Here is a 20,194-nt window from a genome sequence, read left to right as displayed (position 1 = left end):
TTCTTTGCTACCTAGATTGAAGTTTCATTCCTCCAGAGAGAATGTGTGTTTGCTTCTGCCAGTCATCTGGGGTTACTACCTACCCAGTCTACTGTAAATTAAATTCCTATGTGCAGTATTTTGGATCACACTAGTATAAATTTGGGCCATAAACCTCTATAAGGGACAACTTGTTAAGTATTTTTGGGCTTAAAAAAAAAAAAAGCTTTTCTTCCATCTAGGGCCAAGGTAAAGAAAGGCATGTTTCCTTGCTGTTATTTCTGCTTGGTGGGTTTATTTAGTATTGGGTGTAGTACTTACAGGGCCCTCGCTCTGCCTTAAGCAGACCCTGCTTCATTGCCTACACCCATCACAGTCATCATGACAGAGGCTCAAGGAAACCAGGTCTCAGCTGATACCTTCAGGGCTAAAGATGCCTTTTGTCTTATGTGCCTCCTAAGGGTCAAGCTTTCACGTCACTTTTGACCTCTATAGATTCTTTCATTTCTTGCCACTGCTCCGTGCATTTAGAAAGATATTTTTTGACCCTCAATGATCAATGATAGAACGAACCCAACAAGTAAAGGAATTCAGTAAGGTAGCAGGATGAAAAATTAGCATATAAAAACCAACAGCCTTCATGTATAAGAATAACAACCAAGTAGAAGACACAATGGCAGAGAAAATCCCATTTACTAGCAACAAAGATTAAATGCTTAAGGATAAACTTAACAAGAAATGTGCAAAACATATAGAAGGAAAATTTTAAAACAGCCCTGAAAAAGCACAAAAGTAGACTTGAACAATACATCCCCTGTTCTTGGACAGGATGACTCAAAATTGTAATGGTGTCCGTTTTCCTTTAGTTAATATAATACAATCTCAATAAAAATATCAACACACTTTTTAATGGAGTTAGACAGGTTGATACTAAAGTTTGCACAGAGAAACAAACATGTATGAATAGCCAGGAAAACACTGAAAAAGTAAAAGAGGCAACTAGCTCTCCCAGACATTAAAAATATTAAGTTTCCATAATTAAAACAGCATGGTACTGTGCACAAAGAGACAAATAGACCAGTGGAATAGAATAGAAAGCCCAGAAGGAGACACTGGTGAATACGGATCCTGTATTGAAAAAAACATTATTGGGAAAACAGATGAAATATAAATACAGTATGTAGTTTAGTTAGTAGGATTGTGTCAATGGTCACTTCCTGGTTTCAATACTTGTACCACAGCTGTGTGAAGTTGTTAACATTAGAAGTTGGGAGGAAGGCCTATGGCAACTCTGTCCTCTTCTTGCAACTTCCCTGGAAGTCCAAAATTATTTCAAAATGAAATGTTTTTTACAGTTTTGAATCAAGGACCCCAGAAAATGTGGAGAGGAGGCACTGAGTCGTATTAATGTGGCTCGCCAGAAAAGGGCCATAACTCACCACTGTGGGCCAAAACCACTTACTTGGCTTTGTTTAAGTTTCAAAGGGTTTAGCTCATTTTATTATTCCTAGGATGGGATCAGAGCTTAGTGTGGGCCAGCTGCACTGGTTTCACCCTATGGACACTTTCTGCAGCTTTGAAATTGCAAAGATTGCAAAGGTCCCTGATCTAAAACGTGTGAATGGATCAACACAAATCTTCTGTCTCCACCAAGAAATAGAGCCCCAAATGCATAACTGGTGGTTGATAGCAACAAACTGTTACTAAAGAACAGTTCTAGGAATTAAGACCATCATGTTATGCATTAAGTTCTACCAAGATAAGATGGTTCAAGGAGAGTACTTTCAGACTAGTATCATGATAGAACACATAAGGGAATCGGTCAGCCATGGTAGAAGCTTTCCAATTCAGTTTAATTTACTCCTAAATATGTCAGCAGCTCCTACAAATAGGTGGACCTGGTTATACTTTCCAGAAAGGGGAACAAGGAGATGCAAACCAGTTTACATCTCAGTTCCAGCACGTTGTTTGCACAAACACCAGTTGCAATAGGGTTTCCGTGAGTGCACAGAGAGGAATACTATCACAGCTCTCCAAATCAACGGGTAAGCCAGTGTACACAGGGCCCCTCCTGCCTACCTCTCCTTGCTCCTCCACGTGCTTTATACATCAGCGATGCCAAAATAGTTGCAGTGGCCTGAGCAGACCATGCTCTTTACCCTTGAATGGCCTCATCCTTTCTTCTTCACTGAGCTCCTGTTCATCCTTCAAGACTGTGTGTGGTATTTTTCGAATCCTCCGTGTTCATTTCAATTTAAGAGTGGCTTCCTCCTTGCTGCCCCAAACCCTGATATTCTTGTCTCAAAATGTATCACTCTACATTGTAATATTTGCTTTCCTTGTCTCTTCTTCAGAAGACCATAAACTTTGTAACACTAGAAATGCCTTTCCTCTTTGCATACTCAGCTCCTAGCAGAATGGTTGGCATAAAACGTGTTCTATACACATCTACTGATTTGGAAGGATGTTTATAAAGGCCAAGACTGTTAATTAAGACAGCTATTTTGCTAGCAGTTCTGTGAGATGTTTAGCAAGTAGTCAGAATAGTCTTAACAGCAACTAACAACTCAAAGTCATGTCTTCCTAGTTCAGGGACCAGTTTTGCTTTGGCACACAAAGGGCAATATTTTTTATTGCCATAGGTTTGGAAGATTATATTGACTTTTGCTCTAGTCACTTTCAAAAATAAAAGTAGCCCATTTTTAAGAGAATGCCACAGAAACTGGCCATCTTCTTTCAATATGTAGGCACAGAGAAGAGACCAGCCCATTCCCAGCTGCTCTGACAGGGAGTCAGCTCATCAGGAGTAACAGGTAGATGAAGTAAAAGGGTCTCACCAGACACCCGATTCTGGGCTGGGGGGCACGTAGTTTATTTCAGATATACATGCCCACCAATAGTTCACCAATATTATGAAAAGGGGCAGCATAGGGTATCAGTTGGCAATGGAAACTCTAGCATCAAACAGACTTAAAATTTGAGTCCTCGTTGACACTTAACTAGCTGTGACTTTGAGTAAATTAATTTCTAGCTTTGAGAGTATTTCGTTGCTTTAAAATAGAGATAAAAGCACTTATCTTAGAGTTGTTGAAGATTGAGATGCTATTTACAAATGGCATATAATACTCAGCAAATATTACTTTTAATAAAATTTATTTTATTAATATCATTAGTAGTAGTAGTAATGGTAGTAGGATGATGGGCTCTGGATAGGTTCTACTATCTACTGGTTCAAGCAGAGTATATCTAAGGAAACCAGGAATATTCTGCTTTGGAGCAGCCACCCTCTTCCCCAAGAGATTCCTAAGGAAGCCTGCTTAGTGAGTGCCAAGTACATGCCTGTTGAATCAGTGAATAGGGCGATGGCTCTAATGGACCTTTGCTATCCCTGTCGGCTGTTCAGCATCTAAACTGCCCTCCTACGCTTGAAGAATTCATCCATTCCCAGTGGAAGCTAAACATTCCTGGAGGTAGGACATAGGCACCTGACTACTAATTTGATCCAGCCATCCCAGATTTTGAATCAGAAACTAGTGGTGCCCAGAAGCCAGGAACAGCGTCCCTTCTGGTGAGGATGGAACCCCTACACACAGCTCCAGAGGCAGCATGCGGTGATGGTAGTGAAGTGGGAAATCAAGTCCCACTTTATCAGCAGTAGGAATAGTGCCTGAGACCCTAATAAAAACTTGTCTGATAAAGTAAGCTCCAACGTGGTACCCAAGGTCAAAAGTGGTGAAGGAATGGTTCTGTCTCATCCCCTAAACCCAAACTAAAATCTTTACCAACTGCAGCAAATAAAAAAAACTGAAGCGAGCACTAGATGGGAGTAGCTTCCTCCTAGGGAGAAGCGGGCCCAGGCCTCCTCACCAGTCCAACACCCTGGAAAGGAGAAAGCAGATGGGGGACCACAGTGCAGCCTGACTTTTCATGATCAGCAACTCCACCCACTAGTAAATAAGGGTGATCCATCTTAGAATCTGACTAACGTGGTCAGCAATTCTTCCCACTTCCTACTTCAGTGGGCTTGAAGGAGGAACAAAAAGTGGGAACAGACACCTTGAGTAGGCCTTACAGTCATTATTACTGCAGGTAAGTGCTTCGCTCCAGGTCTGTGCTTTAGGCCAGTGCGTTATGATGGTGTGGCAAAAGGAATTCATTAGCACATAGGTGTTAACTGAAGTACTGGAGGTGAGAGCAGAGTCAGTCTATGTTGGACTGACCTCCACACCAACCTGCCCACCTGTGGAGGCTAAAAAAGAGCAAGTAAGTACAAGGAAAGTCAGGTGGGCAGGGTCAGAAAAGGTAGAATTCCAGAAAAGAAGAGATGATATGGTATCAAGACATAAAGATCAACCTAAGGACTAAATGTTGGCAGCTAAAGTCACCAGCGGGACCCAGCAAGAACAATTTTCATGGCGGCGAGGGTACGACCAGATTTTAGCATGTTGGCTCTCAGCCCCGGCTGCACGGTGGCTGCATGTCCTTGCTTTAAAAAGGCTGTTCCACCACATTCTGGTGTGACTGGTCTGTGGTTCAGTTGGGAGAATCAGGATTCTAAAAAAATCTTCCGAGATGATCACAGGGCGCAGCCATAAAAACTACTGCTTCAGTGGAATTAACAACGGACAGAAAGTGTAGGAGAGGGCAGTACTTCAGTGCTAGTCAAGGGGTTCAAGGGGTTGAGGAAGGGTATTTTTGTTTGAAGGGGGAGACTTTGAATGTGTTTAAAAGCAAAGCCGTATGTCAGGAGAAGCTGTACTAAGCAAGGCATTCGATGAAGGGAGAGTGTAGAAGAAAGGATTCATTAGGGGCAGGACAGGCAAGACAAAGACAAAGAAGAGGTGAGGAAGGGTGTACACGAAGGTGACTGACTGGGGTTTCCCGCCGAATGCTCTATTGTCTGTTAGGGGAGGGTGAGAGCTGCCAGGGTTGAAAGGTGGGGGCTGGAAGGGTTTAAAATGGCCAGTTTGCAAGAGCTGCTGACAACAGGTGGGAGGTTGAATGAGATATTTAGAGCAATTCAAATTATCAGCATGATTTTGGGGTGGCAGATGTTTCATGGAGAAATACATGGCCCACTGGGAGGAGCAAGACGAAAAATCTATACATAGTCAAACACGGTGATTTCAGTCAAAGTCACCAAGGCCGTTTGTAAGTTCCTTGACATTTTCTTTCCTTTTTTCAATGAAAAATATTTGAATGAGGGATCTGCAAGGGTCAGAACTCACTTTTAGGTAAAAAAAAAACCCATTAATTTTCATAATTTTCATAATTTACATCTTTAAAGTACTTTTATGTCCTCACACCTTGATAATATCTAGTAACACTAACATTTTGGCCAGAGGTACTTTTAACTGGTTTTCAAGATGGAAGGGAAAAATTATATGGTGTTTTAAAAGACTACAAGAATTGAAAGAAGAGTTAAACACCCTATACATGTGTATTAATCATGTTTTTTGACATCTTAAAAAACCTTTCTGGCTGGAGAGAGACCGCCCTTCCCAGGGCTGGCCAGTTCTTAGAGATGGCGAAGGACTCAGCCCGCAGCACGTTCGTGTTCTTGACATGCAGACTAACCAGGCCTGATGGAGCCATTCCTCCTGCATCTGGCCTGCACACCCCAGGAAGCAGTGATCCCAGGGCCAAGCACCAGGCAACTGGAGCCCACAATGTAGCCCAAAGGCCATGGAATTATTCACTAGCCACTCCTGAACTGTTCTCCCTGCCCTGCTTAGCCTTTCTGGGGAAAACTCCAATCAAGGCTCTGGCCTAAACCTATCACTTGCTCCGGGTCTTCTGCCTGCTGACGTAAACCTGGTGTTTGTCCTGCGACCCTGCATGTCGAGCCATGCCACATGTTTTTAGGGGAACTGTGAGTAACATGTGACTTTCAATAGCACTGGCCTCTCCGTGTCATCACCCAGTCCCTTTTATAAATAAAGATCCAGGCACAAAACATGAGCACCTGAGGAAGTGATACCAGCGCACTCCTCCATAGCCACACATACTCCCAGAAAGACAGAGCTTCGGGTTGTAGGCTTTAGTAATAAAGTAGGGCCAAATAACATCTAAAGAAATGGCCATGACTTAATTTCAAAGCTTTAAGATGATTATATTCTGAAACACCAAATCCGTAAGTCAGACAACAAAAAAATATAACATGCTGCTACTGTTGGCCCCCAACCCCTGTAGCATCACTAGCTGAAATGTAAAACAAAGACAACGGGGTGTGATTAAGTGGCATCACTGAAAATCGGTTTTCACACGCTCTGAAGTACTGAGATTAATTCCCAGCAAAAGATTACCAATAACTCAACAGGTGTTTATTACACAATAGCTATGTACTCAGGGTGGTTTTTCTTTCCAATTATTTGTTTCATTTTTGTGAGCCACACCTTAAAGTCGTCATCATGATGATACTGGAAAATACATGGCATTTTCACATGAAACTAAGATGTAACGAACAAGTATCATAAAATCACGGATGGCAGTATCTTACACTAATGTTTTACTGTCAACTGTAAAACATGACTATCATTCACAGACTAAAACTCCATTGTTATATTTTAATCCACTTTTAAAAGGTTGTTTCCATCCATCTAAAAACGGCCTCAATGGCATTTTCTCCACATCATCCTTTCTCAGTGTTTCCAGGAGATCTTTCAGGAGCTTGAGGGGAAAAGTATAGGAAATAAAGACATTTAACAGTTTCTGCAAAGAACTGTACAAAAACACCTCTATACTTAAGGAGGAAAATATAAAAGCACCTCAGAGCCTCGGGGGGATACCAGTATATTAAAACATTTCTTTTCAACTGTGGCAAAGCTTGTGGTTCTCAAGCATCAGTGTGCACCGGAATCCCTTGGAGGGCCTGTAAAAGACTGCTGGGCCTTGCCCTCAGTTTCTGATTCAGCAGATCTGGTGGAAGAGAGAATGTGTTGATGCTGTTGGCCTAAGGGCCTCAGCACCCTTGCTCTAAGCATCTCTCCCTCTCCTCCCCTTGCCATCCCACTCTGGACCTTGCCAAGATTGCTTTCCCTGGTGACCATCTTCAGGATCTGCCCCACTCTTCAATACCATGCTTGAAAAAATTTTTATTCCCCACATTTGGCAATTTTACCAAGTTCAGTGCAGTATCAAGGAAGTTTCTTCTTTTGGCCATAAGTTTGTTTTGCTGGGCTTGTTAAAAACCTTATAATTCAGAGTCTGCAGCAAGATCACTCAAATTTCCTTGTTTCTTTTTGATGTTGCTATTCCCAGGCATTTGATGTTCATCTGTTTTGTGCTAACAGCAGAACCCACCAATTTCCTCATCTTTTCCCTCTGTACCAGGTTTCTAATTGGGTAGGAACCCAACTTGATTGCTGTCACTATCAGTAACTCCACTAACTGTCATGAATGGAGTGGGAGATAAGGAAATACTGACAAGTAAAATGCGCAGCTCAAACATTAACAAAGGGAGCAGCTGACAGCAAGATCAAACTGCTTCTTCCTCTCCTGCCATTCCATGAACCCATGAGACATCCTGTAAGCTATGCCCCCAACTAGACTGTATCCACAGCTGCTAGAGAAAGCCACTCTGTTCTCATTCCCGCTCAGATAAGGTTCACCAAACATACAGAATGCTGAATACAGCTTCTAATGCTGAGATCTGTACATAGCCTTCTCCCCAGGAAACTTTTAAAAAGCTTGTGCTCGGAACCATGGTAATGAAGTCAAAATAAAGCAAAGACTGAAAATGAATCATGCATCACCAGGAGTCTCTGCCTGGAGCCAAAGTGGAGACCCCATCACATCAGCAATGACAACGCCAGCCTAACTCCTTACTTGTGACATTCTGTGACTTGTTCAACTCTAAATGACATCTGTGGTCACTCTGCCCCTGTACTTTGCAGCATCAGAACTTGCTATGCTATGGTCTAGATTGCATTTCTGATTCCAAATGCAAGGATGTATCACATTCATCTATTTGGATTCAGAAATGGTTTAACTACCTGTCCTAGGTGCTGCTCTTAGCAAAGGATGCAATAAGTATCACAGATTAAGAAGCTTTATTTCAGCTTTTGGTCATTTTGTTGCCAAAATGGCCTTATTTGCAGCCTGTTTCTATAGCCCAGCAAAACCACGTCATCTGAAATTTTCAGGCAGGAGGTACCAAGATGGTGGAGTAGAGAGACTCACAGCTCGCCGTCTCCCACAAATACACCAAGAATTACATCTACAAACCCACTGAACCGCACAGAACACCTACTGAAATTTTCAACTGCATTTGATTTCTAAAGAATTCAGTGCTAAATGAGGCCTATTTATCAAGAACAGACCACTCAATAAAGATCATACCCTGCCCTTCCCAAATTTAGCACCATTAAACAGCTACTAATTTCTTCTTCTGAACAGTTCTTACCAAAAAGCAACACGAGTTTTGATGAAAATAAGTTTTTCCCTTTAAAATACTGCATCTGAAAAACAATCTCAAATTCCCTTAAACTCATAAGCAAAACTATCCTTTAGGAATAATGCTCATGCAAGTAGATAATGTCTTGCCTTTGCCCACTGTGAAAAATACCCAAGATTAGGATTCAGACAGGCAGACTGTGCAGCCAGCTGGGAAAAATCAGAACCCTGAAATAAGAACTGTGGAACTCTGCTTCAGTTATTACTTTTGAGCAGATCAAACACATGTGAGCTCAATGATCATCCTCAAAGGAAGTCAAGCTATCACAGTTTTTTTTTTTTAACACATTACAAAACCTGATTGTGAAATTATCTTTTGTTGAAAGGTAACAGATTTTTCTTGATTTATGACATTATATACTTTGTCATATAAAAAGGAAATTTAAAATTTAAGATTCAAAAGACACTTGATTCTAAGGTTATTTCTCTGGAATGGACTCATACAAAAAAACAAGCAGAATAAGTCAGTTAATAATTTTGTAAGCATGCTCATGCAGCAGCTTAAAATAAGCAGCGCAATTTACAACCCTGTGTTGGAAAAGTATTTGTGTGCTTAATGGCTAGTCTCTTAGGCAATTAACTTCCTTTCCTACTTATTACAGGTACATACGGCATTTCTGAGTGCTCCCTGTTGAAAGTATTCAAAATAGTAGGAGAGCATACCTCAAAAATGATAAACATTCATGGCATACCGTTTCAAAAATATGGGTCTCAGAGTGACTCAGGTTGTAAACAACAACAACAAAAAAGATTATAACCTAGGGCAGGAAAAGTCTTAAAGTCTGGGATTTTAAGCCTTAGCTTGATTATATGATTTGGGGCAAGTCACTAAACTCTGTCACCACAGAGATGTTTAAAATAAATAAAGTTGTATGTATAAATTACTTTTAATCACATGTAGGAAGAACTATTAGGCCACATGTTATGAAGAAGAGATGCTGCCTGGACTGCAGGGTCTTCAATAGGCCACGATCACAGGACCCATCTCTGCATGAGCCACTGGAGCTCAGTGCAAAGAAAATAAAATTATGTCCATGGAGTTCTCCCTTAAATCCAACAAGTTATGTTAGAAATACGTGCCTTAGGACACTATGGGGACTAGGTAAAAATGTACATATGACAACAAAAACCTACCCTCATCACTAAAACAATTGAGTAGAGCCACTTACACTCAACAGACACTGTTTTCTCTCCTGTGGGCGCAGCCACAGGGAGGGGAGGTGCACCCGCTATGCAGGGGAACCCAGTGGCCCTGGGGATGCTGCGCTGGCTTTAGTGCTCCTCCTCACTCCGGCACCTCCGCCTGCCCCCCCTCCATGCTCTCAGCCTTGCATAAAGTGCTATGTAAGCTTAGTTTCAAGTCCCTCCTCCCCACTAGATTCACACTCACCCCACCGATAAGGACATTCTGGAGCTACCACTGAAAAGGACAACGATCTCTAAAGGAACACAACAGAGCAGCTCACCATTGCAATCTGTGTGAGAAAAATGGACAACCGCGTGCAGGGAGAGGAGGCTCTGTCCTGCTCAGCACCGGCTCAGGCGCAGGAGTGGGAGTTCCTCAAGAAAGTCACCTGGGCAGCGGGCGCTGGAGAACAGCTTCAGTGTATTTCAGAATAAAAGCACTCAATTTGCCCAAAGAAAGAGCCCTTCTGTCAACCAGGCCCCTGAATGACACTTTTGATAATGCTTTTTTAGAAAGGGTGGCTTTTCTCCAGCAGCTTGAGGCAGTCACTTATTCCTCATTCTGACAAAGGGGCATCCAACTTCAGGCACGGCTGTGTATATAACTACGTGCAGCTGAGCCCTCATAAACACGCCAAGTAGAAAGGCATGACAAAAAGGCATTTTTCCTCTCCAAGGTATGGCCCCGAGAAGCCGTTATTATAATAGAGTATGAATTTCTGCTGCAGGTTATTGACCTATAATACTAACAATAAAAATCTCGTTTAGTACATAAAGGCTTACTACACTGCGACATGAAGTATTAAGATACAATCCACTGACTATTTTAAAGTTGCTGAACACCTAACCCATCTTCTTTACACCAATCTGTGTAGATACATAACAGGTCCTCTTTTGGCAGAACATGAACTTTGGAGATGAGGCAAAGTCCAGCGCAGCTGCTGACGATCCCATTAGGCTGTCTACAAAAATGGAGTAAGTTCCCAAGGCCCACGCTGCTGGTGTCTCTTTTGAGGCTCCAAATCGAGAACTTGCTAGATTTTTCTCATTGGCACTCTGCCTGAATGAAGACCAGGCTCAAAGGCAAGCCTTATCTCCTGCAAACAATTCCATACACAGGTCTTAACCCTGTGTTCAAATTTGTCTGGAACTGACTGCAAATCTGGAACTTCCTCAAATGGTATTAAAAGCTCTACCCAAAAAACTTGCAAAAGCAGTTACTAGTTTTTCAAGAAAAAAGACATACCTGCAAAAAAGTAACAGCTCTGTAAACAGAGCTGTAGGTAACTGTTGGGACAGCAATAGCAATGTAACAAATATAGCACAGGATGAGCTTTTTAAAAATAAAAATTGCTGCCCCAATATTTTACAATTAAAAAAAAAAAAAAAAGATTTCCACAACATGATTTTCTAAGAGAGTTCTTTGTTTGAAGAGGAGTCAGTCCTGGTGGTGAAAGGGTTGGGAATGTCAATTAAGATATGCAAGATAATATGATACAAAGTCTAACTTTGTTTCAAACATCCAGTCGGCTCTTGGTGGGTGAAGTCCTGCTTTCTAGCTGTATCCAGGGCTCTTTTCTTGTGGCATTTTAAAAAACGTAGCTGCAGCTGAGTCTGTGGTTTTCTCTGCAGCAGAGGTCCTAACCAACCACTCAGAGTCTGGAGACTTGGGGGCCTGTGATGCTGGTGTGGTTGGCTCCACTGCCTCCATGTGAACTGATAAGGTTGTTACAATAAAAGTAAAGAGGAAAAAAAATCAAGTTAGACAAGTTAGAATGAGAGATCCATCAAGAGAAAACTGTCTTAATCCTTATAGCTTATGTCCTATTAGACCAAGCAGCCCTATAAGAGTTATCTCTTTTTTTTTTAACCAAAAAATAAAGGCAAGATTTAAGTAAAATAAGTATTTCTCCACCTCAGAAAATGGGTTTAATTGAACAAATGAATAAATTCAGTAGTACAAATTGATAATCTAGTAATAATCACTTATTCAGCATTTAAGTGCCAGGCACTGTACTATGTAAGCGCTGCATACTTATAATCTTACTTCTTAATGCAAACTCTTAGAAGTAGGTATTGTCATCTCCATTTCCTGAATCAGAAAACGGAGGCACAGATACACATTCCTATATATAAAATAAACAGCAGGTCCTACTGTATAGCATAGGGATCTATATTCAATATCTTGTAATAGCCTATAATGAAAAAGAATATATGTAAATGTATAACTGAATCACTATGCTGTACACCAGAAAATAAAACAACATTGTAAATCAATAATACTTCAATTAAAAAAAAAAAAAGAAAACTGAAGCATAGAAAAAGTAGATAAATGTTCAAAGACACAACAGAGCTGGTTAAGCAGCAAGACTCAAATTCATATATTGGACTCCAAGCCCCCTCTGCTCGTTCTATAACATCCTATGCCTCCAATTTGACAGTGTCACCAATAAATATTGAACAATAAGGAAAATGGCAGAAAAATCCCATAACCAGGCCCGCTACTTTTCAACAAGGACATTAAGACATTCTGGACAGGATAACCATTGCTTGTGCAGGGCTGTCCTGTATATTTCAGGACACTTACCATTCTGGACCCTATTCACTGAATGCCAAAAGCATTCCCCAGTCATTGTGACAAACACTGTCCTCACATTTCCAAATGCCCCCTGAGCAGAGCAGTACAAAGCATCACACCCACTCTGTTGAAAACAAACGTACAGTAAAATAGAGCAATCTAGAAAAGTTTCGGTTTTTACTCTGCCATTTCATTCCCAGGAATGTAACCTAGAAAAGCAATTTTCTTTAAAAATTTTTTTGGTGTAGGGGGAGGTGATTAGGTTTACTTATTTATTTTTAGAGGAGGTACTGGGGATTGAACCCAGGACCTTGTGTATGCTAAGCATGCGCTCTACCACTTGAGCTATACCACCCACTCTTAGAAAAATAATTTTCAAATTATGGGTTACAAAATTAACGTAGTGGGTCATGACCAATAGTCTTTTTTGTCTTAATGAGAAAGAACAGAAAATATCAGTGTACACCCAAGAGTTTACTTTAGATTTACATGTACACCCAGTACATACTCAAACATGCATTTCTTACTGTAGGTTATCGTTTTAAAAAAATCTTGAAAAGCTATTACTCTATGGCACATATACAAGAGTTTTTTAAGGGCAGTGGCTTTCAAAGATTTTGGAACCTCAACCACAGCAGCAAGAAATACATTTGATGTCACAACCCAAATAGCTATCTCACACACGTGCATGCTAATTCACTTATATTTAACTGAATATAAATTTCACAAAACTATACCTATCTATTACTACACGGTCATCAACCACACTGAAAAAACTCTATCCTAGAGAAACGGGGTTTTTTTTGCTAGATATTTTTTATTATGGCAAAATATACATAAAATTTACCAGTTTAATAATTTTTAAGTGTACTGTTCAGTAGCATTTAGTATATTCACACTGTTGCATAACCATCACCACCATCCATGTCCAGAACTTTTTCATCATCCCAAGTGGAAACTTTGTACCCATCAAACAATAACTCCCCATTCTCCTTCTCTCCCAGCCCCTGGCAACCAGCATTCTACTTTGCTTCTATGAATTTGATTGCTTTAGGTACCTCTCATAAGTGGAATCATACAGAAGTCATCCTTTTGTGTCTGGCTTATTTTACTTAACATGTTGCCTTCATTCATGTGTAACATGTGTTATAATTTCATTCTGAATAATGAAGCTTTCGGGCTGAATAATCATCTATTGTATGTATATACCACATTTTGTTTATCCATTCATCCAGCAATGAACATTTGGGTTGTTTCCACTTTTTGGCTACTGTGAATAATGCTACTATGAACATGGGTATACATGTTTTCAATTCTTGTGGGTATGTATCCAGAAGCAGAATTGCTGGATCATATGGTAATTTTACATTTAAATTTTTGAGGAACCACTGTATTGTTTTCCACAGCAGCTGCACTATTTTACATTCGCGTCAGCAATGCACAAGGTTTCCAGTTTCTCCACATCCTTCCCAACATGTGTTATTTCCTGTTTTGTGACAGAGCCATCCTAAGAGCTGTGAAATGGCCAAGAAAAACTTCTGCAGATGTTCTCCCAGAAAACGATACAGTATTTTTCACAATAGCATAAAACAGCATTAGAATATGATCGAAATGTCCATCAAGAATGGTTAATTGCAGTATGTTCACCATACCCATACATTGGAATACCACATATATGGCCATAAAAAAAAAAAAGAATGAATTTTGGTAGAATAGGACATAAATGAATTTTAAGAGCATAACTGGGTGAAACCTGTAACTTATAAAACATGGCATTCTATTTACACAAGATTTAAAACATGCAAAACTAGACAATTTATTGCTTAGAGATACATACATCTGTTAAAACTATTTAAAAAAAAAAAAAAAAGAATGACAAATGACTAACCAGAAATATATACCAGGATAATGGTTACCTCGGACAGTGGGAAGACAATTTTAAAGGTGCTATTCTTTTCTTAAAGTGGATGGTGGGTACACGAATATTTGCTGTATTGTCTTTCTTTACCCCTTACATATCTTCTATAAATGTCCTTTTGTAACCATTCAATATTTATTTTAAAAAACACTTTTAACTTTAAAAAACATTTAAATTTAATTCAAAGGCATAGTAGGCAATAAGAATCTGCCCTATGACTCCCAAGACAAAGGCCAACCCAAAGTGGAACTACTGGATCCAATCACAAGGTTAGAATAATATTGAGAATAACTGTTTCAACTTTAAGATTCTATTCACTTACTCACAGAAACAAATAATGTGCAGAGAATTATTTTTCAAATGCTGAGGGTATATCAGTGAGCAAACCAGGGAAAAATTCCTGCCCTTGCAAATGCATCTCTAGCTTCCCTGGCCTGGTAGTTGAAATCTGATGTAACTATTAACAGGTTAACTGTTGGGTACTCTTCTGACTGATGCTCCAAAAACACATATCCTATTCCAGGGTGAAGGAGGTCAGGAAAGGCTCTTGGAATGGCCAAAACAGTCCAGGCTCTTAACAGAACATCTTATCACCCCAATTCTCCTTTACCTAAAGCCATGAGTTTCCTTTTTGAAGGAATGGGATTTGCACACCAAAAGCTCTGGTCTGCCAATTCTAATGAAGAGAATCACCTCAAGGAGAATGAAGTCTTGTTTTCATCTGAATTCCTTATACTTCTTATAATTACCTAGTCTCAAATTTTGGAGAAAATAGACTTTTTTTCTTTTCCAGTTACAGTCTTTAAGAACACATAAGCTAGTTCACTTCAGCATGAGGTAAACACAAGCTGGGCATTCCCTGTTCTGGTGTACCAGACTTAGAAGCAGATTTATAGTTACTAAGATCCAGGGGTGGATCTGTGCACCAGACACCTGAATGTTATAAAGCCATAAAGAGAAGGGGAGTGGCGATAAAGAGAAAAAAATAGAGGTGCTACACTTTCGAGAAGGATCTCCCTAATGACCCTATGAAAAGGTCCCTTTCCCTGGTCTTTGTTAATCTTAGTATAAAAAGACAGGAAGGTATGTTATTCCTTTTTGCTCTTCACCTTTCTAGCCTTATTAATATCTTTAAATCCAGTCAATTTCAACTAAAAACTTTCCACTAGTGGGGGAGGGGAAAAGGGAAAAGATTTGTGGCTGCATGTTTAAGAAAGAAGCTGAATTCATCACAGTGACAGGGGCGAGTGTTGGCAGAGATCTGAGCTATTTATTCTTTTAGGAAAATCCTATAAAGAATGACACAAGGAAGCCTCTATCTGCAGTCTTGTTCATCACACTGGTGAAGAGTTCGATAACAGATGTATGCGGGAGCGTGATTTAGTGCCAGGAGCTGGCCCCTGATGTGTATTAATACAGCGGCAAAGCGGAACGCACCTCTCTTCATCACTCATTTCTATAAAAGAGGTGGAATCCGAGATGGCCCGATGTTAGGCAGAGCAAGCCCATTTGTTCTACTGACTGATGGCGCGGGCTTGGGCTATGTCCTTCACCTCCATGGGGCACTCAGGTTGTGGATAGAAAAAAAAAGGAAATGTTCAGCGAAGCAGGCCTTAGTCAACAAGTGAGAGGAGGAGTTGGGCTCAATAAGGGAAATGTTTAATGCTCAAGTCTTGTTTAATACCTCCCAGTACATATCCTGATTTGAATATGGAATAAGGATTGTAAACTCTTCTCAACAGTTCTCTTAGAAACAATTAAAAGCTAAATATTAGAAGCCAGGTATTAAGGGGGAAAAGAACAAAACGATCAAAGAGGGGAGGATTGTATTTTAATGCTTCTAATACCACAGACTGGATGAGGATCTGGGTTTTGACATGGAGTCACGGTTTGGAACCAATCCTACTGCACACAAGACGAAACACCTGCAGTGTTTAAGAGGGCAGCTCCAGAGTCATAGGGAAGTTGGTCTGATCTTGGCTTTACAATTTATCAACCATGTAACCTCAGCATGTGATTTTACCTCTCTAAGCCTCAATTTTTCCCAGGTGTAAATTGGGAATATAAACAGCATCTACCTTATTAAGCTGTTGCAAAGATTAAGTGAAATAATTCATGCAAAATGTTCAGCTCAGGGCACAATCATGCGGCAATCACTAAAAATATCACTATGATCATCAGACCTGTGATTAAGATTGTTCAGAATGAACCATTATCAAGCAGCTGTTCCAAACAGAAGCTCTAACAGGTCAATTTCAGAGTACACTGAATTTACTAACTAAAGTTAGATAGATTTCCTATCCGTCTGAGGTCTACTCTTTACTCGGCTATCAACTGCTTTGATCTATATAATATATAGTATTTTTTGAAAAAAATAAAATAATCTATGATATATTTAATTCCTTCAGAGTGAATTCACCACCACCAATAAAATAACCGTAGGTATCTCTGATAGGCCTTTTTTTAACAAGAGTAATTAATCCTAAAATATATTGAGTAACACAAAGGACTTCCTATGATCACTAACTATATTTAACTATCTTCTCTTAACTCCAAGAAAAATATCTATACACATCTAACATTCTTGCTGATATAAGTACATAATTATCCCCACCTTTTTCACTTAAGGATAACATAACATACTAAGTCATAAATGTGCACCTCAATGAAACTTTACATGTATATATACTCATATAACCCCCACCTGGTTCACACATGATACAGAGCATTTCCAGCATCCCAGAAGACTTCTTTATGTCCTCTTCTGGTCACTACTCCCTCCCCACTGAAGATAACCACTATTTTGGTTTCTACCAACTAGTTTCCCCCAGAAAACTTAAAGATTTTAACTTGAAAACTTATTTTTAATTAGAAATTTCATTAATCACAAAATGTTAGCACTCTACTATACATAAAAACAGTAATAATGTATTGTACTATATATGGAATTAAGAAAGTAAATAAACCCATGTGGCTCTTTTACTACCATCAAACCGCCATCCTACCAGGATTTTCATGAACACAGATCTAATTTCCTGTCTGTGCTACAGTAAAAGTGCAGATGACTATTGCTGATAGTGGAATACAGGAATTCAAACTCAAGAAAGCCATGTGACAGAGTGAAAAAGAACGGACTTCAGGGTCAGAGAGAACTAGGTTTGAATTCTTAAAATGTTTGGCCATGGGCAAATAACTTCTCACATTCTCAGTTTTCCCATGTAAAACGGGAATAAAATGACCTACCTTATCATTAAGATTGAAGGAAAAGGTACATAAAACATGATTTAGTGCTTGACATACAGTAGGTGGTCAATAAAGGATAACAACACAGAATTACCTGCACTTGGGCTGGACAGAGATGCTGTGGCCACAGGTTTCCGTTTCCTCTTGATGTCACGTGAACACGGGGGTCCCAGGTGAATGCTTGCCTGTCTGCAGATATGAGAAAGAAAATATATTGTTTAAACTTTGTATTTCTTACAGTAAGACATTATGTTCAGCCCAGATGAAACCTTTGACCCATTATAGACATATACTAAAAAAAAAAGGGGCACCACCCTTTGCCATCAAGTGTCAGTACAATATTATTCATAATTAATCATAACTTACCCTTTACACACTATATATATCCATTCTAAACTTTTTACCTGAATTCAGAATAGCAGACATTCAAGATTAATTTCAATAAATTAATCATTACGTGTTTCATTACGTGCTGATATTTGTACAATTATTTTTCATAAAAACTATAACCACAATTGTTCTAAACTTGCTAATGAAATTCCTACTCCCAAGTGGTAATATATTGGGAAGTTTAATGCTGCATGAACACAGATATTTGTATAGAATTCTGCTAGGAAGTTTAACCCTTCTATCACTATAAGTTTGGATTTTTATTAAGTGTCTGTGTCTCAAATTACATAAGTTTAGTTTCTGTGACTCTTAAAAGTATTACAAGCTACTAATATTTCCTCATCTAAATATTCAGCTTATTCTAAAAACAGAAGAGTGAGAGCATCAAAACTAGAAACACAAAAGCTTCTCTGAAAGACAGTGGCCTTAACACTGAAATAGCTGGGATGCTATTTTAGTTCCCTACCCTCTCCTTCCTCTCAACCTAGACAGCTCCTAACCCTAATTAAACACCAAGCTGAGTCTCCCCTTTACACAAAGCTCTCCTTGAACCTTCAAGGCCTTATTTACCATGAATCATTATTTAACCAGTGCGTATATGTAGCTTATTTCCCTCATGAGGCTAATTTCCTTGAGAACAGGGACCATATTTACATTTCTTTCATAATTTGCCATTGATCTACCAACTTCAGCACAAGGTACATAGCTGATCCTCACTAAGTATCTGTTGACTAAAACTGATTATGAATAAATAAAAGTCCTAAAAACCAAATAGTCAATTGTACACAAACAGGTGGTTAAAATGGTAAACTTTATAGTATGTATATTTTAACACAATTTTTAAAATATAGCCAGAATATAAAACATATAAAAAGGAATCTAATAAAATTATACCAGATAAACTCCTGATTGGTAGTCCTAGCTGGGAATCAAGTCTCATGGTTTAATAGCCTTAAAACTGGAAACTCAGTCAACTCTAAGAGAACCTAGTTAGCAGGGCAACAAGACAACTATTAAATGGGTAAATTTTCCTATTCAGAGGTTCCCAATCTGGCAACTTCCTCAGCTTAAAAGCAGATGGGCATGCTCTCTCTCTCTCTCTCATACAGGCACACACAATCTTCCATTCCCTAAACAGTAAAAGATAAAGAGACAATTCAATTTACAAATAAAAATTTGACTGAAATCCTAAGAAATTTTTTAGAATGCAAAGAACACTACAATAGGCAGAGATTTACAATATAAAGCCCATGGTTTGGAAAATTCCATCCAAGCCACCTTATATTAATCACTCTCATCTATATGGCAAGAATTAACTGTAAGTTAGGTACCCATTGAGTGAAATTTAAGTAAAAATGTGTAAAGTAGGGGAAACAATCCATTTTTCATACCTTACTGAGTCCTGGGAATAAGTCTAAATCAGCATGCTGATTTTAAGCAATAAGAAACACGGATGACAGAATGTCAAAAGTAGACAGGCCTTCAGTCTAACTGCAGAGGTGGTGATTCCCTTTGAAGCCAAAGACACAGGCAGAAAAGAAAGTGACACTACAAATTTTATTTCTCCTCAAAACAGAAAAATGTACAGAACAGAGCTTCCATCTTTTCCACAAACAAGGTACCTGAGTGTAAGCTGTCTAAGCTCTTTGCTCAGGTTCGATCATGCTTCTCCTAAAGTCCTTCAGAGAGAAACAAGGCAGACAAAAGATGACAGTTTACAGCCATGCTTTCTTCTTTACCTTAAACTTATTAAAGCACTCTCCAAAAATTTTCAGATTAAATGTTAACACCATTTCTTCAAACTAAGCTATGTTACTAGACATCAAGACAGTGGTTACCCTTGAGCTGTGGGCAGTGGGGGAAGAGGGACAGTGACTAGAAAAGGCACAGGAACTTTGGGTATTCTTTCTGGTTATGTTCTGTTTCTGGATCTAGATGCTGGTTACTTGGATGTGATGTCATGAAAATTCATCAGGTGTATATGTCTTTGTACACTTCTCTGTAGGTATATTATCCTTTAATTAAAAGTTTAATTTAAAAAAATGCTTCTTCAAGATCACTATTTATAAAATGCTGACTTCTGACAGACGTAAAATTAAAAGTGTAAGAAAAGCACTCAAAAGCATTTTAAAATAGTAATTCCCAAAGTATCAACTTGAGCCAAACAAAATAAATACTGCCTTTTATTTACACACCATCCATCACTTCACAGCTCTGCATGCTTGATGTATGTCAGTAAGACGTCTGAGGGCACATATTATCACTCCTTTACGGACTTAGTAACATTTATCTCACATTTTCAAGGAATGACAGACACATTCTGGAGTAAAAAGATGAAACTACGCACCACAATGTTTAAATTTTTAGCCATTTAAAATAGAAATATGGTGTTTTTTAAAAATGCTTATTTATTTAGTAAAATAATGAAAATAAGTATTATCTACCTA

At 39.2% G+C, this 20,194-nt stretch overlaps 1 protein-coding gene across 5 annotated transcripts in view; it reads right to left on the bottom strand.

The window, feature by feature from the left end:
• Positions 1–653: 653 nt before the first annotated feature.
• The window catches only part of GPATCH2L (G-patch domain containing 2 like), a 57,223-nt gene continuing 37,682 nt past the window's right edge, over positions 654–20,194 (bottom strand). For all 5 annotated transcript variants that reach the window (XM_064486136.1, XM_064486135.1, XM_064486137.1 and 2 more), the window contains 2 exons: positions 17,452–17,546; positions 654–11,334 (listed from right to left, as the gene is read on the bottom strand). In XM_064486136.1, the coding sequence (XP_064342206.1) occupies positions 11,174–11,334; positions 17,452–17,546 (256 nt within the window). In that variant the 3' untranslated portion in view covers positions 654–11,173. The remainder of the gene's footprint in view (positions 11,335–17,451; positions 17,547–20,194) is intronic.

The sequence above is a fragment of the Camelus dromedarius genome, chromosome 5, assembly GCF_036321535.1.
Source record: "Camelus dromedarius isolate mCamDro1 chromosome 5, mCamDro1.pat, whole genome shotgun sequence".
Classification (NCBI taxonomy): Eukaryota; Metazoa; Chordata; class Mammalia; order Artiodactyla; family Camelidae; genus Camelus; species Camelus dromedarius.
This window is presented reverse-complemented; position numbering and strand designations above follow the sequence as displayed.